This window comes from Coloeus monedula (genome assembly GCF_965178545.1).
Source record: "Coloeus monedula genome assembly, chromosome: 2".
In the NCBI taxonomy this organism is placed as follows: domain Eukaryota; kingdom Metazoa; phylum Chordata; class Aves; order Passeriformes; family Corvidae; genus Coloeus; species Coloeus monedula.
Genome location: NC_138782.1, coordinates 32,952,015 through 32,979,262, shown reverse-complemented (window position 1 = coordinate 32,979,262; position 27,248 = coordinate 32,952,015). Strand labels below are relative to the sequence as shown.

The window sequence follows — 27,248 nt, the reverse complement described above, 5'->3', positions numbered from 1 at the left end:
AAAGCTCCGGAGCTTTATGTTTATACTGGCATATCAATCTTTCTGTTTCTCCATTCATCCAGAGAAAAAAGGCTGTAGTTCCCTGCGTATTGAGCAAGGTGACTGTATTAGCTGTCTTTCATTTTGTCTGTTGTTTCTTAAACAGCCAACTGCCTGAACTGGCTAGGTGATAGAAACTGTCTGAATTACAGATTATAGAACGAACAGCATACTTTAAAAGTGGCCATTTATTAGAATGTATTTCTCCCTCCTCTTTTTCTTGGAAAGCAAGTCACTTTCAATCTGTCTATCTCCGCTGAATGAGATTTAGCAGCAGACGAATTGTACTTTCACTTCTTGAACTACCCCAGCTTTCCTTTGCTTTTGGAATATTTTCAATGTTTTGTATGCTGCAGAACTGGATCATGACTCTGAAGTTTTAGGAAAAGACACAGATCCAACTGCCATAAATCATCTTTATGATTACTCCTTACAGTGATGATAACTACTTCATTAATTTACTCAGTACCTTAAAATTAACAATCCAGCCCCTTGTCTTTGGATTTTCCATCTGCTCCCTTCCCTCTTTTATTTTTCTATCTAATCTAGACACATAATAAATAACTTCTTATTTATTAGCTCACAGCCACATGGATAAGCTGTGAAGAATGCAACGTTAACTGTTGCATGATGGGATTTCATTTCTCATTCTGTGTCTGCAAATAGCTGTTGCTGTTTCAGTGGTTCCCCCTCTCTTTTTCTGTAAATCCCACTCCTTGAAACAAGATCTTCATCCACAGAGGGGAAGAAAGGCACATGAACCTTCAGTGCTGTTACAAGACTGGATTTAGACCCTGTCCCAAGAGCTTCCATTCCAATGTTTCAGGTGCAAACATTGCAGCTTCCTCACTAGAAATTACCTTGCAAAGCCTTTCTTCCTTTTGTCCCCAAAATCCAAAACCAAAGCTGTCCTGGTCTCAGTAAGAATCGTAATGTTTATGGCTGTGTTACCAATCACTGGAAAGCAGCCTGAGCTATTCAGCCATAAACTAACCTGACCCTTACCCCTGTCTCTGTGGTTCTCTGGACAGTACTCTTCCACCCTCATTAAGCATGCTTTATGACAGTGGCTCCAGACACTACAGTAACACTTATGTAAGCTACTTGTATTTTTGTGCAGTGAGACATCTTGCGCCCTTCCAGCATTTGTGGAGACTTTTACATTGTTTTGGGGTTTTTTTTCTCCTTAAATATTTTGTTGTTATTTATGTGATACTTTCTTTTTCATCCATACTTGCTCCAGTCGGAACTGGTTTCCAACCACCAAGTCCTCACCAATTTTCTTTTTTTTTTTTTTTTTAATGACCAGGCAACCAAAACTGCTTTTGAATTAAAAATTTATGAGAATTTTTTCATTTTACACTTAGTCTTTTCTCCTCTTTTACTTTTGAAAATATTTCACTCTGACCAATTATGTGTTTACTCTGGGTTTGTGACTTTTAAACTTCATCCAAGTGTCTGTAAAGAAAAGCGTCAATGAGAAGCCTTGCCCTTTTGCATCTGAAATGCTGAATGAGTAGAGATAAAGACATTTCTTTCTCTGCTGTTATTAACATGATCTTCATGTTTTTTCCAGTTTCATTTACATTAAACAATTTTTCTATTTTCCTAATTTTGTTAATGACAGAGGGTCTCTTCTCCTCTCTCAAGCCCAATGTGTCCTTTTTGGTGGTTATGAGGAAAAGCAAAATTGTCCAGTGTACAGAATGCTGGACCAAGTATTCTGACACTTGTCTTTTGACTTTGCTCCAATCTTACTGTCTAATACTGACCTTTTAATTCAGTATAGCTGGTGTTTTCCTGGAGTACAGAATATGTCATGAAATAGTTGGAGTCTGTCATCCAGAAGTGCTGTAAAGCCTCTTTGGTGGTTACAGAGAGCTTTCAAAATACTTGGCTACAAATTGTTAAAGGGTATAACATGCCATTGAAACAAGTTGTTGCTTGTTACACTTGTTAATACCCACAAACTGCGCCGGTGCATCAGGAGAGGAGAACTGACCCTCAAGTTATAACCTTGGAAGTTCTTTCAGTAAGGCTCTGGACTGGATTTGTAAAGGTATTTAAGCATTATCCTAGTTAATATTTAAAGACCTAGGAGATTTATGCTTTGGAGACCAAATTTATTATTTTCAGAAAAGACCTAGGACTCTTAGTTCCCTGACATCTGCTGATTCAAAATATGCAAAGAAATGCTGAAATACCTTTGAACCATCTGGGCCAGAATTACTTGCTAAGCATTTTATGCTCTTAGAAAACAGTGTGTGTCTAAGTTCAGCTGCCTTGTTAAACTTGGTATCTTTCTCTGTGCTAATTTTTGGCATGTTTCCTTCTTCGTTATTTGCGACTGCTGCCTGCATAGGACCTGCTAACTAACCCCTCCTCCTGTAAGCAGGTGAGTATCATTGTCTGCTTCCTGATCCTCTTGCCATGTGTTTAAGGTGAAATCCTGGAGCATGCCATTATGGGGTCACTGCTCATGCTACTCTTTCATGTGTCCTTGGACTCTGCTTTCTTGATGGGAAAGGTGGTACAAAGAATTATCTTAGCTGCATTATCTCTGTGATAGGAAGTAGTTCTTGTTCTTTCACTTGCTTATGTCTCACTGCTGCTGTCTGTAGTCCCTTTTTTATGATCCTGAGGGAAAAAAGACCAGGGACAAAGAAGAATGTCACTGTGAACTCTTCCTTAACCAGTCATAGTCTCTCCAGTGAACAAAAGGGGCTCTCAGGGAGCCTTCACTCCCACTGCTCCCATCTGTGGTCCATCTACTTTGGGCACTGCTGAAGTCTTCAGATGAACTTACTAGCCACAGAATTTCTGATAAAGGAAATATTTCTTTGCATAGAACTGGGCACTTTGGCAGAAGGATTTGTGCCATCTGAGGAGCAGAAGGGTTCGAATGGACAACTGAAACCCTCGGAAAGTTCAGCAAAGGATTAAAATGGTGTTTAGAGAGAGATATTGGATCATGCACATGTCTTTAAACTGGCTACCTCTCTATTTATTTATCATCTTTAGCAAAATTCTTGGCAACAATTTTGGTAAGAGCAATGCTATTAGGAGAGGGTTGTTCAGATATGATCATAGGTGTCTCTGGTGGCTTCAGAAGGAAGTAGTTCTCACCATGAGTGCTCTGGGAACTGCATTTGGAAAGTCTAGTCAGGACTTCTGCCACATGGGGGAGGCTGACATGGCAGCGTACCAAAACAAGGCAATATGGTAGAAATAGTTCTCTGAAGTATTGGTAGTTTCCAGAAGCTAGGGTGCTGCAGTGATATGAGTCTTCAGCTAACCAAAATCAAATTTTATTTGAAGCAAGGCACCAATATGATGAACACATTCCACATGTATAGTTATTTCAACACTGAAATTTTAGTTGACTTTTGAATTTGCAGCTAAAATATCAAATCTGAAATACTCTTTGAAGGACATAACATGGTGTTATCCCAGATGAGAAGCTGGTAAAGAATGATTGCATAAAACTTAGTCATCTTGTCTGTCAGGTTGACACCAGCTCCAACTGTTCTTGCTTTCAGGGCCTGGTCTCTCTCACAAAAGCTAGTCACCACCGCCCCCCTGCTTCTCCTTTTCTGTGTCTGAGAAAATGTGGATAGTCCATATGCAATCTGCTTTCCTTCAGCTAAGCTTGGAATCTGGCTTCAGTAAAACCTGGGGCTTCATCTGCTTTTGCTTACACATAACTCCAAGTAGCTATAAATACCTCTCTCCTCAATGTGAGTTGAAGAGGATGTATTTTTAGATGTGTCTAGCCCTTATGACCAAGGAGTGGGCCATGTCTGAATAGTTAGGTTATTCATCTGTGTTGAACCCTGTGGGTTGGGAAATTCAAAATGGCATGGAGGCTATTATATCAGTTCCTGCTGGATGGCTTTAAGGAAAGCTGGCTAAACCCCCACCTCACATACACAGCCAAATGCCGAAACTTCTTTCCCTTGGGATGGGTGCTGGTTGTCACTATCCAGGTGTCTTTGTCTGCAAATATTTGCTAGTGAGGAACAGTGAAGCGTTTAAACCAAGAGCACAGACCAGCAAATATCTTTCTTCCTTTCAATAGCTTCCCATCTCCTTTTTCCCCTGTCATCCTCCCCACAAACTGAGAAACTCAGGAAAACTTTGAAATCTCTACATGCCAGATTATACTGGGGGCACTCCTCTTTTTGGTATTGTTCATTATTCTATCAGAAATAATAAGCTTAATGCCAATTTTGCCTTTTTTGGGAACACTATTTGATATAGTGAGTAACACTGCAATTTCCTTTCTGCCATGCTAGATGCTTTGGGCACATCTAGCAGAACTTACTGAATTCTCATCTTCAGCTGGTTCATTGTACCTGCTTAAAAATGTCATTTGCTATTGGTGGTGGCTCACTGCAGCACTTTTGGACATGGCTGTGTGAGTCCTTTATATATCCAGGAGCAACACAGGTTTGTGGTAGCTGACTGTAACAATAACTGAAATGACAACTAGCAGTATGAACCTATGATTTACTTTGAACTCTCAAATGCTGGGGTGTCAAAATCTCTTTAGAGATTAGTCATGTTGATATAAGTGAGCCTTGAGTTTCAGAACCTTGAGTCCTGAGAGTGAATTCTGGGAAGCACCCGCTCTGTATGTTTGCCATGATCTGACATGTTTCCCTGGGTCTCTGCTATTGACCACTCCTAGGGACAGGATGCTGGGGTAGATGGACCTTTTGATCTGACTCAGCATGCTCGCTGTTATATGCTAAAAAAGAAGTCATGTTGCTTATTTGATGAGTGCATTCAGAGCTGTATTATACTGGTAAATCTCAAAATCTCAAGGCCTGACAATATGGGTATCATGAAAAGGCATTTTTTAAATGGTTCCAGCAGCAGTTAGCTGGGAAAATAAAAACTGGATGGTCAGATTGAGTTTGCAAATATTTTATCTCTGTGTGCTGTGACAAATGTTCTGGACTGGATTTTCTAGGGTTTTTTCAGGTGATGTATATGGCAGTGGGGATATACAGACAATTTTGGGAAAGAGTGATTTCTGTCTGATTAAATATATTAATTAGTTTTAAAAAAAGAAGATAGTTTAGATGTAGATTTTTACCATTTAGTAAGATATATTTAGTAAGATAAATGCCATGGTGCCCTGCTGTTTGCATCTCTTATATAGTATGGATTGGTCAGGTCCAATGGCAGCCTTAAAACGTAAGAGAAGGATTTTTTTTGCATGTGCTGCAGCCTTTCAAGAATGCTGTGTAACCCCTGGAGGAGGAGGCATTTGCTGAAGGATATGCTGTGACACCAGTGGGCTTCATCATAATGTGCCTGATTCTCCTATCATGCCAGTTTTTCACATTAACATAATGTAATTGCTGGTAGAGTGAGTCCAGTAGGTCAGAATCAGGTCTGGTATTTGGGATCAAAGTTGATGTTATAGGTGTTAATGAATGATTTCTGTTTGTCTAACAACACAGGATCTACCTACCTACTTTCTGCCCTTGCCTTCTTTTCTTATCATGTGGGTGTATTTTTCTAGGTTGGGATGGGTTTGTTCATTACACTGAGCTAAGTCTATCAGTGTTGGGTGAGAAACATAATACTGATTGTTTTCTCTCCCTTTTGAAATACATGCAGAAAGAGATGGGCTCAACAGAAGACCTTTACCTCTCCACACGAAAGGTGAAAGAGCTCTCTGTGATTGATGGCCGGAGGGCCCAGAATTGTGTCATTCTCCTTTCCAAGTAAGTGTGCTAAGCCTTAGCCCACAGGGTGTGCCATGATCAGTGCAGAGGCAAGAGGGGATAAAATTAAACAAATGATGTGTTTCTTTTCACCAACTAGACCTGCTGTTTAATACCTGCAGAGCCTCAGATAAACCTCTCTTAATGTGTCATAAAAGCACATCTCTCATACGTGTGATCTCACTTAATGAAAATATCCACACACACACATTTTGTGTGTGAAACAGGTGGGCACCAGCTTGTATCTGAAGACTCATCACCAGGAACTGATCACTACTCATTGGTAGATGAAAGCAGCTCTTTGGCAGTGCTTGCACTTCACTCTAAGTGATGTGTCCCCCCTGTTCTGTATCTGTCATTTGTCCCGGTTCTGTCTCTTTCTAAATATTGCTCTGACCATCTCCCTGGAATACAGCAGAGCTGAATGTGATGTTCATTTTTGACTTGTGGTGAGAACAGTGGTAAACACAGGCATTCATATTCAAGACCCTGCAATGAGCTCAGCTGGTTATAGCATGGTGCTAATAACATCAAGGTTGTGGTTTAAATTCCTGTATGGGCCATTTACTAAAGAGTTGGGCTCCATGGTCCTTGTGGGTCCCTTCCAACTCAGAATATTCTGTGAAGAATTAAGTCTTCTATTTGTAAATAAGGTTTTTGAAGCCAAAAGTTGCCTATGTGTATTCCTGCAATGATTAATGCATTAATGCAGTGACATCAGGGCCCTCTATATTTTTTCATATCTTTCTACTAACATGAGTACTGGGTTGGAGGTCTGTCGCTGTCAGATTTGTGCAGATACTGATAAAAATGAGAAAGCTGCCTTTCCTACCAGAGGAGGGACAGCAAGGCTGGAGACAGAACCTGGCAAAGCTGTGGCAGTACTGAGCAGCAAAACTGTTTCATTGGGCAGTAGAAAATATGGGTTCATATGGATGTGATGCTTGTCTGCTCTAGCAAGCTAACAGTTAAAAGCAAGGTTGCAGCCAGACCACCAGGGCTGGAGTAAGTTCTTTCCCTTGCTCAGTGAAACCCACAGAGGCTCTCAGTATGCTACTTATGTGGCATTAGCCTGCATGTCAGCAGGACCCCCACCATCCAAACCTTCTTTGAGGGAAGGCTTACATTTCTCTCTCTGCAGCAGTTGCCAACACATGTCTTTGCTGGTGTTGGCAGCTGACTGAGGTTGGGGCAGGGGAAGGCATAAGGGCAACAGGATTTTCACGCTGTTTGACGGACCTACTAAATTGTGTCTGGGCTTCAGATTAACTCTGCTAGCAGGTGGAACATTTCCTAGAAGTGGTAACACTGTGTTGCAGTTGGCTGGGCTGAGGAGGATCCAGGAAGCTGGTCCATAACTTGGTATGGCCCTAGGTATTTATTTGTAAAAATCTTCTGTCTCCAAAACAAAAGCACTGTGGACAGCAGCAATGCATGTTTTTCAACATTCACTTCCTCTGCTGTGCAAGTCTGGGCAATCTTACCTGAGAAGAATCCTCTCTATACAGCAAGACAGAAAGGATAGTTTCTGTGTTTTGTCTTTCTTTTTGTTGCCTCCAACAGCAGGGTCGTTGAAGCATGAACCTTGCGCTTCAAGATATATGGCATGTGTTCACGCCAGGTGTGCCATGAAGTTAGTGCACCTTGAACTGCTAGTCTGGACTCAAACCAGAGGTGAAAAGCTGTGTTTTGTGACTGTCAGCTTCTTCACTAGGAAATACCCTGCTCTTAATGTTAGCAGGTCTAATATGGATGATAGAGGTTTGGAGACTGAGGTGTCCCTATGGAGCCTGAAGATTTGCATTGTGCCCTGTTAACTTTGCTGCTGTGCTATTGGAAACAACAGCTGCCAGGGCTATCCCACTGGCTTAGATAATTTAATGTTTGTAATGAATAGTGTTACACCCAGAATATCAGAAATATCCTACAGATTGGCCCAGGATTGCTACTCCTCTCCAAAGTTTCCTTTTAAATGCAACCAGAAAAGCAAAAATCTTTGGGAACTAAAATAGCACCTTTACATTCTTGCCTCTTTTTTTGCTGTTTGTCATTACATGGTTCTAATATTAAAGACAGGAATTGGGAGGAATGGCTGCAGACAATAATTGAAAGGGCTCTGTAACCCCTTGGCAGGTTTTTTAATTACCCTGCTGCTTCTTCCTTGAGGTTAGACCGTGAAGCAGAGACACTCCCAGCCAAATCACCCCTGCTTGCTGCCATGCACGTGCTGCTCCTGCAGCACACCTCACACACATGCATGGGGCTGTGCACACACGTGTGGTGAGCGGGGCTTTAAAACTGGTGACAAACAAAAGGGGTTTGTGCAACCCAGAGCTGCAGCCCCAGATTTCAGGTTGCCACAGTATCTGCCAACAGCTGTTTCCAATTGACTCTTACTGTGCATATATCCCTGTAGTTTATTCCCCCTTTGTTTACACTAAACTGTCGTGTCCTTTAAAGTAAAATAGCTGCATGGGTTGGGTTTTCTTTCCCTCCCCTACTCAAATGTTTTTGTTTTACTAACGCTGTGTTAGAAGGGGTCAGGCAGAGCTCATATTTCATATGATCCAACAAGCCAAAACCTAGCAAGAATGAGAAATAGATGTCTCTTGCTTTCTTTTGCAGACAGGCTGCAGCATAGTAGGCTGAAAAGAGATGAAAATTGAATTGCTAGTTGATTTTGCTGAAATTTAACAGATTCATAAACTTTCCTCCCCAATCTCATCTCTATTTCCATAAAAAAACGTATCTTTCAACTACTCGATAGTAGCATCTTTCAGTTTTCCTGTAGAGGAAGGATTAAATTGTCCTTGTTTAAGAGAGCCTGGTGGAGCTAAAACAGAGCTCTGTTCCATAGGCCATCTTCAAAGGCTTGAAAAAGCATAAGTGAGTTTATCTCACAGTACTTCCAGTAGGCCATAGTTCAACCAGGACACGGAACCATCTGTTTGTGGTGAGTTCAGGCACCCACCAGCTTCAAATTTAGCTTTCTTAATGGGGTTTTGAACATACAGTTATTTGTCACACTGGAAATCTGCTATCTCTCATGAATTTCCTGATGTCTTCAGTTTCCACTGGGCTGGAGTTTTATTGTCAGACTTGTGTGGTCTGGAAGAGTCATCCCAGATCCCCATGTTTCCCTGCTTTCACCTGGAAATTTCTCTCACCATTATGGCTTCTCCCTGCCTCCATTACTTAAGTAATGGATAACGTTTCTGCTGCTCTGTTTTTCTTTAAATGTTCTTGCAGAACATGCCCAGTATATGTATTGTCTTGCTCTGTGGACTGCTCTGGAGAGATTCAGTTCTATGAGACATCTTGCTTGAAAGAAGGCTGAATGTATACTTATAGAACTTCTTTGTGCACATTATTTTGCATGAATTCCAGCAAAATAATTATGTCAGTGTTCTTCTGACATAATGTGATGTGTTTGTTATTCCTGTGGCCCAGTGAGTCAGCAGTAACCTTCTCAAGAGGCTGGAAACAGTAGGAGTGCTAGCAAAATGTCATAAAACCAGTAGTAACAGAAGGCAGAATCTGACTATACAGATTAAATAGTTTTAAATGTGAGTGTGACAATAGACAGGTACTAGCAGGCAGCTTTACCAAATGTTTGTGGCTTTGTCAATTCAAACATAAGTAAGGGAGAAGAAAAAAGACTTGGGCAGAATTTCCAATGATAGTACAAAAGAGATCAAGTATTTTTCTCACATCACTGTACCACCTCAGTGCTTTTAAACTCTTTCAGTTGAGACATTAAGGGGACAAGCTACTCACCCAGTGTCAGTCTGCATGTACTGGCTTTGCATGCCCCCAGTGCCTTTCTGCCATGTGACAATTCAGTGTTCACCCTTGTTTTAAGGTAATTTTGAAGCAGTATGATGTTCTGGGGTACAGATCATATGAAACAGAACATATTGACACAGAAACAGCTGATTGGACTCCGCAGTTCTGTTCCTCAGTGTGCTGTATTGAAAAACACTGGGCAATAACCGGTGCCTGCTGGGTTCCTGGAGAGATGTTCTGGGTTTAAATAAAGGTCTGCAATAAACAGCTTTACCTTCTGTGCTGAGTATGATACTCCAAGGCAAACTGAACATGCTAGTCAATGCCATCCCGTCTGAGATTACAACTAGGAACCAGAAGGTAGGGTTGCGATAAAAGATGAACCACTGCCTCATCAATATCTCACTGTAATTTGGGGATTCCCAAGTTTGGTCCTGCTTCACTCCTCTTGGCTCAGAAAGATAGTCATTCCCAGATCCTTCTTGGAAGATAATTGAGAGTATTTGAATGCAAAGTTGCTTGGTTACTCATGAGCTTTTGCTGAAGGAGGACAAGAAAAGAAAAGCCTGTTTCTTTCAGCACTTGCCAGAATACTTTCACAGTACAGTGCTGAAAAGGCACTGGTGGATTTTTTTTCCCAACATGTTGATATAATGGTATAAGATGTACCTGGTAAAATATCCCAGATGTTGTCCCACAAACATTAGAGCACTGTTGTCTTCACTGATGAGATGAGTTGGCAACTGAGATAAGAGGATTTGGAAAGAGTTTTCTTTCTGTCTTCTGGCTGAATGTGCCATTAGACCAGCCTGGCTCCTGAATGCTGCTTCTGAGAGGAAGCCTTTATGGGGCAGTGACAACGAGTATTTCCAAAATGCAGATATTGAACAGCCTGCAGCCTGGGAATTATACAGAGCCTCGGGAGAGATCAGGAGTTAGAGAAGTTATGTCTCAGTCACAAAGTTTGGAAATGAATTAAGTAGTAGCCTGTGAGAAATGGCTTGTGGAGATGGAAAATTCTGCAGTCAGTAAAAGCTAAGATTTGGGTGAGCTGTACAAACTGGCCATAGGACTAAGCTAAGTATCAATCAGTGCCTCTGACTGTCACAGCTACTACTGTTGGCATCTGTTGGAAGCACTGTAGTTCCGTAGGAGGCATAAAACGTCCTTGATACATGATAATCAGTCCTCTTCTCCAAGGTAGAAGGAACAGTGGGTCTGTGATCACTGTGGTACAGGAACTTTACAGAGCTGCAACAAAACTCCAGTTCTCTGTTAGTGGGAAAGCATGCTTCCTTCTCTAAAGCTAAGAAAGATCCAAGGAAAAAGCTCATGAAGTAACTCACTTTTTCCTTGGAGGGGGAGATGGTTAATGAGTGACAAGCATTTTGCTTTGATTCATGGGAGGGAGAAATGCAGGGGGGAGGTTGCTGTGAGTTAAATCAATGGGTATATTTAAGGAGAATAAATGAGCGAGCACTGGATGTCTGTAAGGGAAGTTGATGTAAAACTGCAACATGTCTCCCAGGCATGTTCTGAGTCAGGCTGCCGGCGTTCTCCAAGAGTACGAAACAATAAACCACTTGATGTCTGCAAGTGAAGCTGGTGTTAAATCAATTGAGGTGTCCTGGGGAGATTAGTGATGAATTACTCTGCAGAGTCAATAGAGATTATTTATGAAGCCAGAGGGGATAGAGGGAGGTAGGCTAAGTACCATATCAGAAGTTATTTGGTACTTGTTGAGTTTTAACATTGCTTGAAGATGACTCAAGCAGTTGGACTTCCATATGCTGCCACCAGATGTACGGGTGAGGGAAGAAGGAGGGAGTATTCTCGGTAAAGATCCTTTTCCTTCCTCATCTGACCAGTGTCAGGCTCCTGTTGAACAAAAGCAGGCAGTATCTGTGTTATGAATGAATGTGCTGCAGCTGAGGAAAGGGGCACTGTATTTTCTTCTGGTCACATTTATTTCCTGTGTCATGATCCCAGGATACGTGATTTAGAGAAGTGCAAGGCAGAGGGAATACAACTTGAATTGTGTGCTGTTCCAAATTGAGTTGCCTCCAGCAGCTGGAGGAAGAGTGCCTGGATCTGCAAAGCTTGTAAGAAAGTCACTGCAGCTTTCTAATAGATACCAAAATGTAATTTCTGTAGTGTAAATTTTTGGGCCACAATTCCACTTTAATTTTGCTGTCTCTCTCATATGAGTTTTAGACTCTGAGGGAATGCCTCTTTTTCAGTTTTAAATGGAAAGATTTTACGCATCTGCTTTAGGTTCTTCTTTAATCAGTTCACCTGTTTCTGTTTAAAAGCAGCACATCTGTTCCACATTACTGCTGGCCATCTTTAAGATCTTCTGTATGGCTGGGTATGAGTTTTGAAAATAAAAGAAGAATCACTTGATTAACAATTCTTTGGCCAGTTATTCAGACAGTTTTTAAGTGGGAAGATCTGTGTTTTGTGTCATTGTTGCTTTTGAAATGTATCCTGTCCCAGAAGAAGAACAAGCCCATTTTGGAAGAGTAAGATTGCTCTGCTGTAAATCCTTCCATACTAGTAATTAGATTGGCAATAATCTAGGATGCACACCTGCAGGCACCATGACCCTGTTGCAGTCCTGTAAGTGACCAAGTTAAACTGCTTCTCGGCAGGAGACTGGCAAGCTTTCTGCTTTTCTCTACTGTGGGCTAAACCATTCAAACCAGATGTTTTTCTGCTGATGGCTGGCAGGGCACAGAATCATCCGAGAAATGGAAGTGTTTGTATAACTCTCTGTCCTTGGGGCTCTCAATTATTTTTGAACAGAAGATGTTTTCAAGTGTATTTATTGCTGATGCTTGGGCTTCTGGACAGGATAGCAAGATCAGTGGCAATACATGCAACACCGCTGTGTTGATGTGCCTCAAACCTGTTTATTTGGTCCTGTTTACTGCATCCCCAAGCACACACAGAGGTAGTTGCACTGTGTAACGGGTGGTCAGTGAGTAATTGCTCGAGTTATTTGCATGGGAAGCACATGAAACTCACCCTTATTCTTTTTAACCTCTGTAAAAGTAGCAACAAAACCTCTCCACCCTGGTGTTAATGGGTTGCTCTATTTCATTCCCTCTCACAGACTGTGTGCCTGTGTTACAAGGTAAATCTAATCTGCAGACTCCAGATTCTGGAAAATGCAAAGGTGCTCTCTAAAGGAAAAATAGTCAACAAAATGTAGCACTTTAAAAACTTCAGGCACTGAATTGTTTGGGCATGTGTATATGTGTCTCCTAGGGACCAGGCCCACAGCCACCAATTTCAGCCCTTATCTGGTCACAGTGTTTGATCAGCTCAGGGTCACGTAGCCATGAAATTTACAATTCACAGTTTAAGCCAAAAGTAACCCTTCAATGTTCTAATCAAGGCTGTAAAGCTTTTTGCAGAGCCTCATGTACAGAAGTTTGGTTTTTTTGGTCCACAGTCAAACTAATGACCTGAAGTAAAAAGTTTCCAACCTTTTCATTGTAAAAATTTTAATCCTTATATCTCATCTGAGCATGGCCCAAATATGAAGCTTTTCTGGAAATTTGGTACTTTATCTTGCTTAGTAGGTATCAGTTTGCCCTCCTTGTGGAAAGATGACATGATGACCAACTAGGACCACAAAAAGGGCAATTAATTCAGAGATATAATACATACAAGATTTCAAATGTCTGTTGAGTCATATTTTAGTTTCCAGCTGTTGGTTATATTGGGCAATGTTAAAATATTTTAAGTTTCTTAGATTTAGTAATATTTCCTGTCTCTAAAAATAAAGCTTTTTCTTTTGCTTTTACCTAGTTCCAAAAATATGATTCTATTCAAATGCCAATGGCAATGTGAAATTTCAACATAGAACTTCTTAGCACTGAAGACAAAAACATTTTGCCTCATGCATCAGCCTGTCTCTTATTTATATTTCCATTTTCTCTTTCTGCTGTTAATTAATTATATTGATTGTAGAAGGTCCATGGAGACTGTTGACTTCACTCCTCAAATATTCACTCTACTGTTTCAGTCCCAAAACTGAGATTTTCTTGTGGATAGACTTTCCTTTGTGGTTCACTTCAATTTTCCCTACTCTCCTGAAATGACTGAGGGTCATGGGTTGGGGTTGGTGGGGTAGAATTTCACACTTGTGCTTTACTTTGTTGACATCTGCTCTGAGACCCACAAGGTTCATTTCAAGTATCCTTGACACTTAGATAATCAACAAGCAACATCTTGATAATCACAAATTTTGACTCCTCCTAATCTGCCCTGGATTTCAAGTGGAGACCTTGAGACTTCTTTTCTTTATTAATTCTATGCTCAGTTGTAGCTGCTGACCCCTACTCATTGCACACAAATGGACAAGAGTAGGTGGTAAGGAGAGTGTAATCTTAGTACCTCAGATAACATTAAAAAGCCTTGTTTTCAGAGCTCGTTTCACATTGGATATGAAACATGGATATGCAGATGCTCTCTGTTCCTTTGTCATCTGTCACTGCTGACAGAGTGAACTTACCTAGCACAAGCAGTTTTCTTGCAAGAAAACACATTCTCAATAAGGGAGTTTTCAGTCCCATTGTTTTTTTTTTCTGGGAGATACTTTAATATTCACAAGTCAGGGTGTTACATGAGCTCAGGGTCATAAATGGAGATAAAGGGTTTTACTATAGCAAAAGAACTTAATGAGGGAGGTATCTGGTATGGGGGAACTTGGAAGCACATTTGATCTATAACCTGACTGTTATTAATCACCATCGGATTTTTGATGTGTGTTTGATTAACTGAAGAGGACAAAAATATATTATCCATAAAACCTCTGTCTTTAGAACTGATATGTTCTTCTTACTGAATATTCTAGAATAGCAACTTCACAGTAGAGCTTGCCGTGCTTGTTTCACGCCTGTTTAGTGCAGTGTTTCAGGCCTCCTACTTTCTCAATTGTCAGAGTCACTTAAACTTTGCACTGATGGTACAATGTCGATACTTTTGAAAGGCTGAAGCTGTCTAATGAAGAAATCAGACAAGCAATCTTGAAGATGGATGAACAAGAAGACCTAGCGAAAGATATGCTTGAGCAGGTGAGAAAGATTTAAGTCAGATACAACTTATTTTTAGGTCCTTCACTGCCTTTTCCCAAGTGGATATATGTACTGGGGCTGCTGGTTTGTCTGAAGATCAGAACATGGCCCTGTCATGCCAGTGGAGCTGCACATGGGAGCCTGAGAAAAGTATTTTTCCCAATGTTGTGGAGTATACCTCTGTTATGTAACTGTTTTTGTATCAGGTTGATTTCCTAAGTTTTCTCTTCTTCATGCAATATTTGCGTGATTACAGGTGGTTTCTTTTCATGTCCTCTTTATTTCCATGATTTTTCCCATCTCTACTTTTTCCTGCTGATTATTTGTTGTTGTTGTTGTTGTTTTCCTTTTCTCTTTTCTTTATTTTCCTTTTTCTTCATCTCCCTTCTCTGCCTGTAGCTTTTCTATTGGGAAGTGCCAGGAACCAGACCATGTAGGTCGTTGGTTAGAGCCAGGACTAGAAGAGATCTCGTGGGAACACTAGAAGGGAGTCAGGGAATTCCATCCCCAGCATTTGGTTGACTGTATAACTTGTGAGGAAAAAAACCCCACAGTTAAACCACCATTGCCCAATTTCCCTTTATAGAAGGTGGCAGATGATGCTTTGACTAAAGAGAGATGTGATAAAGTTCCTTAGGACTGTGCTAAACATTATAATTATGAACTGTCTAATGAATGTGATTCCTTCTTTCCATGCAGTCACAGTGTTTAATCATGCACAAAAAGCTTTTCCATTTTGGAAATTTATAGCCTACTTGTCATGTTATCTGAATGGCCACAGCTGCTCCAGAAGTCACTGCAAGCTTCTGATGCTCCACACCTTTGAATATCACATATTTGTGGAATGCAACGAAGTATTAACAAGCAGTAAAAGGCAAAGTGCTTGATATGCCTTGTGAGCAGTTCTTGTGGGTGTGAGCTGAGGATGTGTGCAGTGCAGTATTTATAACCATACTAAAGCACAACTACCACCAGATATGTCAAAAATCTGTCAAAGTATGAGCTTTTAAGGTCAGCATATGAATAGCATCCAGTGTCAGACGCATATCCGTTATTGTTTATTGTTTCAGCAGTGTAGGGCATACCCGAGAGAGATAGATGAGGCTTTGTGTGTGCTCTACGATAGGCACGATGGGTACTTCACACTGTTTGGGACACATCCTGCTCTTGTTTGCACCAATCTAAACTCCAAGTAGGGCTGTGGGAATCGAGTTCTCTCTGTTCTTCCCCTTGGGTAAGCTGCAGTAGCACTTGGCCTTTAGGATTTTGAAATGGGAAATTCCCTGTAGAATTAAAAATTAATCTTAATGGGGTCAGTGAAGGATAAAGACAGAACAGCAAGCAAAGGTTTAGAAAAGGTCAGTTTTGTAGACACAGCTGCACTTTTTTGAAGTTATGGTCACATGGCTGAGTCAATGTAATGCTTCCCAGTGGTAGCAGAGAAATCTGAGGGCTCTTTCTCCCCACCTGGGTTTGTTTGTGCCCCTCTGTCCCCCTCTCATTTTCGTTGGATCTCACACTTTAGTGTTTGGTTTGTGTCTCTCACTGTAGCTACTGAAGTTTGTTCCTGAAAAGAGTGATACTGACCTGTTGGAAGAGCACAAACACGAAATCGAGCGCATGGCCCGGGCGGATCGTTTCCTCTTTGAAATGAGCAGGTCTGTTTGATACATTATGGGAGAGTGCATGCAGGACTTCTTGGAAACAGCTGTAATTGTTACTGAAAATGGATCATCTGGCACTGGGGGGAAATGTGCAAGATTGTGGGCCAGCATTATACCCTGTGTTTGCCAGAAGTCCATGAATGTTACAAATATTTCCGTTCGTGACACAAACTTTATGGACAAGAAGCACTCTCTGTGCATAAGGGCCTGTCCCCTGCCGACAAGCAGAAATCTGCCTCCTCTGACTAAATTTGTTTACAAAAAGAAATGCAGATCCAAGTATCACATGTAGTATAGCCAGGGATCAGGATTTTATATAGATCCCTTCTTCTGTTCAGCTATCTCATGTCCTCATCCTCTGACACTCTTTCTTGTTTCAGCTTTGCTACCCCCCATGTGAGGATTCACATCTTGTTCTGCTAATTGAGGTGCAGCTGGGATCTCCCACGACTCTCCTATTTTGAAAGTAGTGGGAATTCTTCCAGCTCCTTTTCAGTTGAGATCCAAACATGACTTGAGATCCACCATTTTCATAACAAGGTTGATTATGTAGTGTTATGTGTTTGGGCTATGTCCATGATCCCTTGGATTCATGGGACTGAACATGCAACCATTAGATTATGTGGGGAGCATACTAGCCCTGGACTTCAAGAGTTCCAGTTCAGTGTTGGCTTTCCTCTGCCCTTCATGCAGGATTGACCATTACCAGCAGCGGCTGCAAGCGTTATTCTTTAAGAAGAAGTTTCCAGAGAGGCTGGCAGAAGCAAAACCAAAAGTGGAAGGTATGGTTAATAAAGCTTTTGCTAAGCGCTGGGCAGAGGGGCTGGGAAGGTCAAGAGACGCTTGTCTTCAAAGGAGATGCTGTTACATGCATGCTATGCTTGTAGAGCCATTGAGCCCAAGGCATGTCATATCCTAAGAAATTAATTCTATCTGACACTCTTCTTTCACCCATTGAGTTAATAAAGTCAGTTTCATGATTGTTACAGTGTAAATATGACCCGACAGATATGACAGCATGTTATCAGGCTGTGCTGAGCTGCCAAAAACTTTCATGGCTTTTCTGTGCAGCTCACCCTCAAGTCCTTGCACTTTCCCTCTTCAAAGGGCACTTAGAATAGATACCTCAGGACAGTGATACTCTGGGAATGTGTGACCTAGAAGCAGGGAGGTGTATGGTTATTGCAGAGAAGAGGTGAGTGTATTCTACTCTGCGTTTTCAGATGAGCTCAAGCCTTCCCTCTGGTCTCACTGGCTGTGCTTTTAGAGTGTGAAGTCCAGGAGAACAGCCTTGATCCTATGTTCAGAGGAGTTTCCTGCAAGCTAGATGTAGTGCATTTTCCTTCCAGTTGTCCTGATTGTGGTGGAGTGTGGGTGCAGGAAGGACAGTACACAGGCAGTGTTGCAGCATTTGTTGTGCAGTAGTAGATGGGCATTTCACGGTATTTCAAATTATGGGCCCAAGCATGTTAAAAACAGCCACTGTGCAATAACCTGTTCTTTTTTCTCTCTTTTCAAGCCATTCTTCTGGCATCCAAAGAACTCATCCGAAGCCAGCGTTTGAGGCAACTCCTGGAGGTAGTTCTTGCCTTTGGGAATTACATGAACAAGGGCCAAAGGGGAAGTGCTTATGGCTTCAAAGTCTCCAGCCTGAACAAAATTGCGGACACCAAATCCAGCATAGACAGGTGGGGTAAAAGGCCGTAAATACATTGGTTACTGTGCTGCTGCATCTCTTATCATAGTAATAAAAATGGATTTTTGTTTGATTTTAGCTCTGTAGACAAATGAAAGTATTGTCTTATTTGGCACTTAAGTAATGCTTTTCACTCTAGAAAATTCTACAGCAATTAAGATCAGCAATTAACACAGCAATCAAATTCTGCTGTTTCTCTGGAAAATGCACATCTGATGTTGGATTGTGTTTCTGCAACCCAATGCAAAGATGACAAAATGTAGTATTTCACAAATAACTGAAATAAGTTTGGGGAGAATGAGGATTCCTATGGAATTTGCTCTTTAAACCAAAGTTTTGTGGCCATGGTTTTGCAAAAAAAGAAAACACAAAAAAAATCTGAGCAGAATTTTATGCCTCCTGTGAAACATGGCATATGTTTCTGATGCAGTACTGTCATAAACCTTCTCTCTACGTACACCACTAATGAAGCCAGAAGGCATAGCTCAGAGAGACTGATCCTGGTTGTATCTGTGGCAGATAAGGAAAACAGCTGGTTTGGGAGTGTGGAGCTTACTGTTTATTGACATGGACTGCAGGTCTTATAGTGTCACCCTATGTTTTGCCCCATATCTGCATGCTGGTTCTGGAAATTAATCCACGTGAGACTGAGCAGAGAATATGACTTTTGGATTCCAGCAGCACTAAGGGTTTTCTTGGAGATCTGTTATGCTGGCTCTTACTAACTTGCACCTTCCTTGAATTTTGAGACCTGCTGAGACCATAACTGTGGTGAAATGACTTCAGGCTGTGACAGAATGCATAATGGCAGTAAAAATCATAGGAAATTCATCCCTACCTAATAGAGTTTGAACTAACAGAGTACTGTTTTGGCTACCAAAATGTCCTTTCTGTATTCCAAGGCTAACACCTGAATAGCTAATGTTGAACTTTTTTTTGCCTTACTGTAGCTTGGCTTGATTTTTCTATAAATTAAATATCCTGTGCAGATTCTGTTCTCTCACCAGTTCCCAGCTCCCAGATTCCAGTCTGTGTGAAGCAGTGGCTGTCTGCTATCTTCCCTGTCAGTTAATAACATAACATCCACCTAAAGTAGCTGTTAAGGCTGTCTGTTCTCTTTACATGCAGAATTCCTTGTTTACTTTACAAATTTCCTTAAAGCTTCTCCTGCATCCCTCATCCATCTCAATCCTATCTGCTCCAACTTGGGCTGCAACTGGTTTTGTGTTAGTGGGCCTGATCACTGCTCATAAGTTGTTTCGTTACTGCAGTAGTTTTCTTTGCAGCTTCTCCAATCTCCAGGAACCTTTTTCTCTCCTTAGTTAACTCTCAGGTTTTGTTCCCACATTGCCTCTGAGGACAGCTTGCTTCTTCTCCCTTACAAGTTAATGTCCCTTTAGTACTAGTAGTTGTTTATTCTCTGAAGTATCTGGTGACAAATATTATACTGTGTTATGCAATTTTCTTTTCTGTTACACCCTCTACACAGATGGATGGAAGCATGCTGGTGTTTCCAGAATAAATTAAGATACAGTATATTGCTTGGGGTTTTAGGAAGGATGGTTCATAAAGGAATTATCTATTTTAGTCCCTTATACTTTTCTTTTGGTAGCAGAGCCGCTAACTGCTGATACATTGTTTATCTTGTTCAATCAAGCAGATTTCCTGAATATTTTTCACTGATTTGTCACAATCCTTTCATCATCCTTTCCTTCTCATTACCACCTGCCTTCTCATTTCTACCTTCTGTTTTTATTTTGTTTTCTTTAGGAACATTACACTCTTGCACTACTTAATTATGATCTTCGAAAAGAATTATCCAGATATCCTAGACATCCAGTCTGAGTTGCAGCATCTTCCAGAAGCAGCAAAAGTCAAGTAAGTCCAATGCTATTGCTTCTCAGAGCTGGAGTTCCCAGAGGTTTTTGTTCACTTAATTATCATAATTTTTTTCATGTCTGTCTTCTAAACCCATGGCCAGCCTTACAGATGTAATGCCTTTGTTGTAGATAACTAAATTGATAGCTTTACTCAGATATTCCTATATCTATTTCCGAATCAGACATTGTAACCAGGCTGGCTGTTGTTTGTAATTCACTCACCATATCCGATGGTTGTTCATCTAAGTGTGCTATTTTTTCTGGGTAATTGCAGGTTCGTTTCTAAGATGGGGTCAATTAGGCACAGAGGCTACAGTAAACCTTTTTCAGGAAGATTGTTCAAACTTTTGCACAAATCAGTCTTGCACAGAAATGTGGAAAGCATCATACTTTCTGCAAAAAATTCAATGGTCCATTTCTGGAAGCATTTGTGAAAAATGAATACAGAAGCCATCCCCCCAAATACTAACATTGTTTTTCTTTCCAAAGCACTCCTCAAAAAAAATTATGCATATCAATTACCCAGACATGATTCTTTGTATAAGGAACTAGTCCAACTAATGAAAGAGAAGTAAAAAATAAATGTCTTTTCACACTTAAAAGGTATTTATTACAGCTTTAGTGGTGTTTTTGAGATGTAAGCTACTACTCTCCAAATATTTGGAGGGTATGCCTGCTGATTCCCAAACAGGTACTCACTAGTTATCTGGAAATTAAAGACTTATTTTGCTCACAAGTCCTAGAAAAAAAGAAATTCCTGTTTGTATATGATGAGCAGAAACTCAGTGTAACATTTGTGTCCAGGGAAGCATGTATGAGCATTAACAGCACGTTTCTATGCTCAGTTACAGTGTAAGCTGGCCGGGACTACCGTATGGTAGAAGTGCAGATGGAAAAAACAATGCTGGGACTGTGAGGGAGAAAAAAAGTCACACATAAATGTACTGCTAATGGGATTTAGTAGTTACATGGTGTAAGAATCATATCTAGAGATAATCTGAGACTCCAGTGATGTGAGTGCTAAAGCTGTGCTCCTTGCTTGTGTGTCAGCTGATCACTGCAAGCTGGCCGTGTGGCATACGCTCCCTGTTGAAGGGCCAGGCTCAGCTCACAGGGCACATGTTCTGAGGGCAACCCCCCCTTTTCTTCCCAGGAAAATCCCAGTCTTCAGTGTGACCACTGAGGCAAGCAGGGTCTGCCTCATCTTACATCTCATTCAAGGAGTAGCACAGAGCATTAACAGATCCCCTTCCCCTCGTTTCGAGTCATCTGGTGTGGCTGATGCCAGAGGCCGGATACCAGACTTGATGGGCCAGTGGTCTGTGCTGCTGCACAGTTCCTGTAGCCCTGTGTAACACTGCTCTTTTTGTTTTATCTGCTCTGTGTCTGTCTCCTGTGCAGCCTGGTAGAGCTGGAGAAGGAAGTCAACAACATAAAGACTGGATTGAAAGCTGTTGAAACTGTAAGTATCTGAAGGTTTCCAAAGTGCCATACTTAAAATATCTCTCAGAATCAGGGGCACTATATATTTTATGATAAGATAAAGTGGGCTTTCTTTTTTCATTCCTTTCCATTCCATTCCAGAATTCATTAACCAAGAAAAAACAAATAAAAGCTTCTCATGTGGAGCTCCTGCTGATGATCTTAGCAGAGTTAAGGCTAATGAAAAGCTTGTTTGATCTCAACCTGGAAAGTAAAAGGACAGTTTGACAAATGGCATGGACTGAAAGAAGAAATAAAATTCTTGCTCTTTCTTACTGAGGGATGGATGGCTGCTGAGCAAGTGTTTCACATGGCTCTTGGAGTAGTAGTAAGCAGGTAGTGCTCTGTTATATGCAACCCTAACTTCTATCCTAATCACTCCTTGGGAAGGCAAGGGGAAGAATAGAAACTAGTTAAAGATGAAGCAGCTGAGCTGGCAAGCAAAGCAACAGTGGTGGGGCTTTTCCTGCTACTAATGAAAGCCAGTTGTTGGGAATGGCATTGGGTGGTTTCTGTGCAAGGATTACCTGTTTACAAGGAAATAACACAGGACCCTCCAGTCCTCATTCACCATGAGACAGACAGTGATGAGTTCATTTTTCTTTCACATGACCTGAATTTGCTTTTGCCTCTGGGAGTAGAGGAAGGTGGTCTTTGTCCTGTCAGCAGCCCCCAGGCTGTCTGGCTGTTGCCAGCAGTTCATTATGTAATTAACCAGTGATCCTCCTGTAAAAAAACCCCCAACTTTCCCAACCTTATTTCTGGATTATTGGGGTAAGGGAGAATGCAGCAATGGGAAGAAATACTGTTCCATACATGGAGTACAGTGTTTGGGAATTAAAAGCACCTGTAATGGGAAGGCTGACATGGAGTTCAGGACATGAAGAGAGGCCCAGTTTTTGGCTGGGACAGACAATTCCCCCCCTTTGAAATGTGAGTAGCTAATTCTGTTTTGCTTCCTTTCATCAGATTATTTGTCCTTTTGCCTTTATAGCTGATTTTTCTTCTCTTTTCTGTGCATGGGTTCCATGGGCAACCTCTCCTTCCCATACAATCACCATCTTCCTGCCTCAGTCCCTCAGTACCCTGCCATGGTATTTTTCTTCTGAGGCTGCCAGCACCTCCCAATCTGCTTGCTCAGTTCGTGGTTTTCTGGCGTGTAAAAAGCAGCACTATAGCAACAATAGAAGATCACTGTCAGGTGGAAGGGGGAGGAGGGGAAGGTGTGATTCTTGATTCTATTCCAGTGTGTTCTCACCACAGCCTTGGCTCCAGTGACTGGTGTTTCTTCAAGGCCCCTTAAGAATAGAAAGCTAAAAATAGTCTCACAGTCAGATGTTCTTAAAGGTACTACAGACCATTTGCCTTCCTGGACTTGCAGCTCACTTTTTTGTAAAAATAAGATACATTCCTTTTCAAGACATTCATGCAGCTGTTGCCTTTGTGTAGGACACTCCCAGGACAGATGAGTAGTGGAAGGGAATTCTGTCAGCAGAGCCCTTCTCTCACACAGCAAGGAGATCATAACCACCGCTTGAGAAATGACTACCATGCCTGAATCATTTCATCCCTCTAGAGAACCAGCAGCCCAGCCCACCAGGGCCAGTTCTGGCCTCTGTTGAGCTACCATGATTAGCAGAGACCATTTCTAGAAGATACAGAGGAATTTGTTATTTTGCAGTGTCGCTCTCCGGCTGATTACATAGTCATTCTGGTTACTTGTGTGGGTTTTAAGTTTTTTTGTGTTTTGGGATAATTATTCTGCAGGGAAGAACTGAATTAGAAGAGCAGACCACCTAATCTTAATTTGACTTTGTAAAACAGTACTCTCCAGTAACAGTCCCAAATGCCATAGCTTTCAACAGTGAGTAAGATGACAGAATTGTTATACTCACCGGCCAGAGGAAGGGGGAAGGAGAGAGTGGAGCAACTTTCAGCTAAAATAAATAAGCTTAAAAATTAGAATGGAAGAGTGGCTGAAAAAAAAAAAAGCGTAATTCTTAGAAGCATGTGAAGTGACATTTCTTGTGTTTGTAAGGTCCATTTCAAAGTGATTGTAACACAGAAACAGTTCACTGCAAAGTGATGGACTGAGCAGTGCTCCCAGGACTGTCCCTTGTGATGTGTTAGGAAAACCAGTGGAGAAGAGGATGTAATATAAAGCAGGGGAAGTAGCACTTCTTTAATGTGGGCTTTCTCTGGCCACCTCCTCATTTCTTTTCCTGCCCCTTTTCTGCTTTGTGGTCTTTCCTTGTGGTGGTTACATTCTCTTTCCAACTCACAGCAGACCAAAAGATATATATCATGTCAGATTTTAGATTGTTGATGGCCAAAGTAATTCTTGGCATTCAGCAATACTACATGGAGCAAGTCCCAAGATGTTTCTCAGCATAGATGCTTACAAATCTACCCATAGATGCTTATAAACCTACCCATTTGGCTCTGTGAACTACTATTTTGACAACCAGAGAGCACCCAACATGCGTGGAGCTAGAGTCGATATTTTTTTCCAAAGGGAACAGAGGGTCAGATCGTAACTTGACCTGCTGCTTCATGCTGCCTTCCCCACAGAGAAAATCAGGCTTTATCATTCCCACTGATTATTCAGCTGAGAATAAAGATGAGGCCCAGATTATAGTTTCATTGTCCTCATGAGACTGTCAACGGCACACAAGCCAAGCACAGGCATGGGAGATTTCCAGTCTCACTATGAGTTACTCAGTTTGAGGAGCTCTGTAGCTCTCTCTGTGTTTCAAGCATGGTGATTAAAGTAAGGGAAGAGATAGCTGTGGGTAATCTTGGCTTAAAACTAAAAAACTCGAGCCAGAAGGAAAGAATCTTAAAATCAGGTTTTTTCTTTGTGTAGGTAGCAGACAAATAGATCTTTGTTTCCTATGGTTTTATGTATTCTTTTTTTCTTTTACCATAACTCTTGACACAATAGCCCCAGTTTATAACTCTGTCACTTTTATGACATCCAAGCTAATGCTTAGCAGGGTGCTAAAAAGTGTTGCACCTGGCATCTGTCTGCTTGTCTTTCAGTGGGAGAACCAATTTTGATGTCTTTTTGCTATTCACCTGGTGCTTTTCAGAGAAATAGAGGAGATCTAGAGCACATTTCCCCAAGTATACATCATTTTATTTCACCATGGGAAGACAGGATGGAGCAAAACTCACTATTAAAAATCCTAAAGTCACTTGCTACACAAAGCTCTTTATCATTTGTCATTTTGCATAGGAAAAAAAATGCACCACTTCATGTAGTTGATGCTTAAATTATAAAGTTGCTTTAGAAACTTAGCATGTTGATGGCTTTCTTGGGAGTGGTTTTTATTTGAGGATAAGTGAAACTGTAACCAGGACCTTCCTTCATCCTTTCTTGACCTCCCCTCTCTAGCCTAAAAACTTCTGACTTACTTCAAAAGCGGTTTCTAAGTTAGAGCTCTGGATGAATGTGGGAGCAGAGCATGCTCTGCAGTGAGTGAACAGATGGACTTTCCTGCTCCCTTCCTCATCACTGAGAAATCTTTGACACTTGCCCGTCTCTATCTCTTACTTCTCTTTCAGGAACTGGATTATCAGAAGAGACGCATGCGAGAATCAGGGGACAGGTTTGTTCCTGTCATGAGCGATTTCATCACTGTGGCCAGTTTCAGCTTCTCAGAGTTGGAAGACCTTCTCAACGAGGCTAGAGACAAGGTAAGAATTCCTTTTAAGTGTTTAGAGTTTCACCAGCTCAGTCAAAAGCTCAGTCAAAAGAATTAAAATGGAAACAGCGATTTAAGGTGCTGGGACTGCAGTGAAAACTCAATAGACACTGAAAATTGTTAAGGCTGAAGTTTCTTATTTTTTCTAATGCGGTCCATATTCATTTAGAACATATTTTGTGATTAAAAGAAGGATCAGTTCTCTTGACCCACTTCTTTCTCATCTTCCTTAACATTATTCTTGTGTAGTATAGAATTGCAGTGGCAGTATCCATAACAGGATACCACACCTTGCCACGGTGTGGAAGGGAATGCCTTTTAAGCCATTGCTGAAAAAGGGGTCCTTTCTTGGTGATGGTGACTTCATATATTTTTACCTTCTGCTTCTGACTGCATTCCAGTCTGCTGATTCAGCTGGGGACATCTGTGCTTTGTCTCTTTCCTTTAAAAATGTACCTCTGGGTAGTTTGGTGTCCCGGTTTTGGCTGGAATAGAGTTAATTTTCTTCTCAGTGGCTGTTACAGTGCTACACCAGCTATGCTTGATCTTTTCCACTTCTCTGTTACTGGGTGTATTTCAGTACAAAGATAGAAATCCCAAACGTGTGGTTTGTCTGAAGTTCTTGGATTCTTCTTACACACTCAGAACCATGCGCATGTTATTCTTCAGGTGCTGCTGCAATCATTTTGTCCTTTCCCTGTCTGCATCTCCATTACCAGATTGGTACACCTAAGGAAGTCCTTGTTCTTTCCTGATGGCTCAGGTCTGGCACTAATCCCTCTGCCTCTCAGCTGAATGAGGAAGAATTTATATGAAAAGATCATAAGCATATGAAAATGTTTAGAGAAGAGCAAGTTTTAAAGTAAATGATATGTAATGGCAAATCTGCCCTTGTTGGCTGGCATGTTAGAAGTGCTTGGCTGTATGAAGCAAATGTGTTATTTCTTTTGGATCAAATTGTTTCCACTCTGGTGTCAGTCCTCTTAGTGTTAAAGGACCTATTGCATTACTAATGAAAGCTGTGCTGTTGGGTCAGTAGGTCTTAGATTTTGAAAATATAGGCTGAGGATCTAGACAGTAAGACTTCTCACTTATCCAGTTCCTCTGCAGTAGTGCTATTTTGTGATTCAGAAACATTTCCTTGCTGTGGAGATAAACTGGGTAATAGTGACTCGCAGCTGCAAACACAGGAGCCTCTGGATCTCAGTGAGGGCTGCCCTGGCAAACACCAGTGGGGCAGGGGCTGTTGCAACACTCAGAAGGCAAAGCTGGGCAGTCCAACACCACTGACATTGTAAAAAAAATTCTGGGGAGAATAACATGACTAATTTTTTCATAGAATCATAGAATGGTTTGGATTGGAAGGGACCTTAAAGATCATCTAGTTCCAACCTTCTCCCCCCCAGCCATGGGCAGGGACACCTCCCACTAGACTGGGTTGCTCAGAGCCCCATTCAGCCTGGCCCTGAACACTTCCATTTTTCATTGTTGTCATGTTGCTCGAGAGGATTCAAACTACTTCCAGTATAAAAATGTTCGCACCATACTGGCTTTCTCAGCACAAAAGAATATTTTACATTCTGTAACCCCACTAAATTTGCTGAGAAAAACTTGGTTTTCTATGATTTGGGGGCTTCTGTATTATGAATGGGTAAATTCTTCAACTTCATTATAGTTAGGCATCCATTTCTGGAAAGATATTCACTCTGTCCATGGCTTAGACTGCACACTTTTGGTTTGGTGTTAAAGATGGTGGTGCTCCTTTCCTTTTTTGGCACACCAGGATGAAAAGCCAATGCAGATTCTTTTTAAGTTCAATTGGGGGTTAAAAACCAGCAAGTGGTACATGTCCAGCACAGCAATGCAACTTTTCTTGATCAGGCACTTGCAGGAAAAATGCCATTCTTTTGCTTTAAAAATAACCAGAGAAACTCCCTGCAGACGGACCAGTATGTCTGGAAGTTGTTGCACGCTTTTTTAAACATAGCCAACATAAAGCACTCAACATAAAGAGATGTTTTATTTTAATGACTATAACATGCTTAGGAAACGTTACTCTACCTTCTCCTCACACACCCTTGCTATGTTTGCGCACACACCATTCCAATTTTGCTCAACCTATGGCTTTGGTTCTTCCACTGGCAAAAAGCTGCTTTTGGACTCCTGTAAGGG

General features: G+C 41.3%; 1 protein-coding gene across 1 annotated transcript in view; it reads left to right on the top strand.

The window, feature by feature from the left end:
- The window catches only part of DAAM2 (dishevelled associated activator of morphogenesis 2), a 172,321-nt gene that overhangs the window by 135,994 nt on the left and 9,079 nt on the right, over positions 1 to 27,248 (top strand). The window contains exons 16-24 of the mRNA XM_082276668.1: positions 2,402 to 2,434; positions 5,671 to 5,777; positions 14,563 to 14,647; positions 16,199 to 16,305; positions 17,005 to 17,093; positions 17,831 to 17,999; positions 19,778 to 19,885; positions 21,289 to 21,349; positions 24,937 to 25,068. Coding sequence (XP_082132794.1) covers positions 2,402 to 2,434; positions 5,671 to 5,777; positions 14,563 to 14,647; positions 16,199 to 16,305; positions 17,005 to 17,093; positions 17,831 to 17,999; positions 19,778 to 19,885; positions 21,289 to 21,349; positions 24,937 to 25,068 — 891 coding nt within the window. The remainder of the gene's footprint in view (positions 1 to 2,401; positions 2,435 to 5,670; positions 5,778 to 14,562; positions 14,648 to 16,198; positions 16,306 to 17,004; positions 17,094 to 17,830; positions 18,000 to 19,777; positions 19,886 to 21,288; positions 21,350 to 24,936; positions 25,069 to 27,248) is intronic.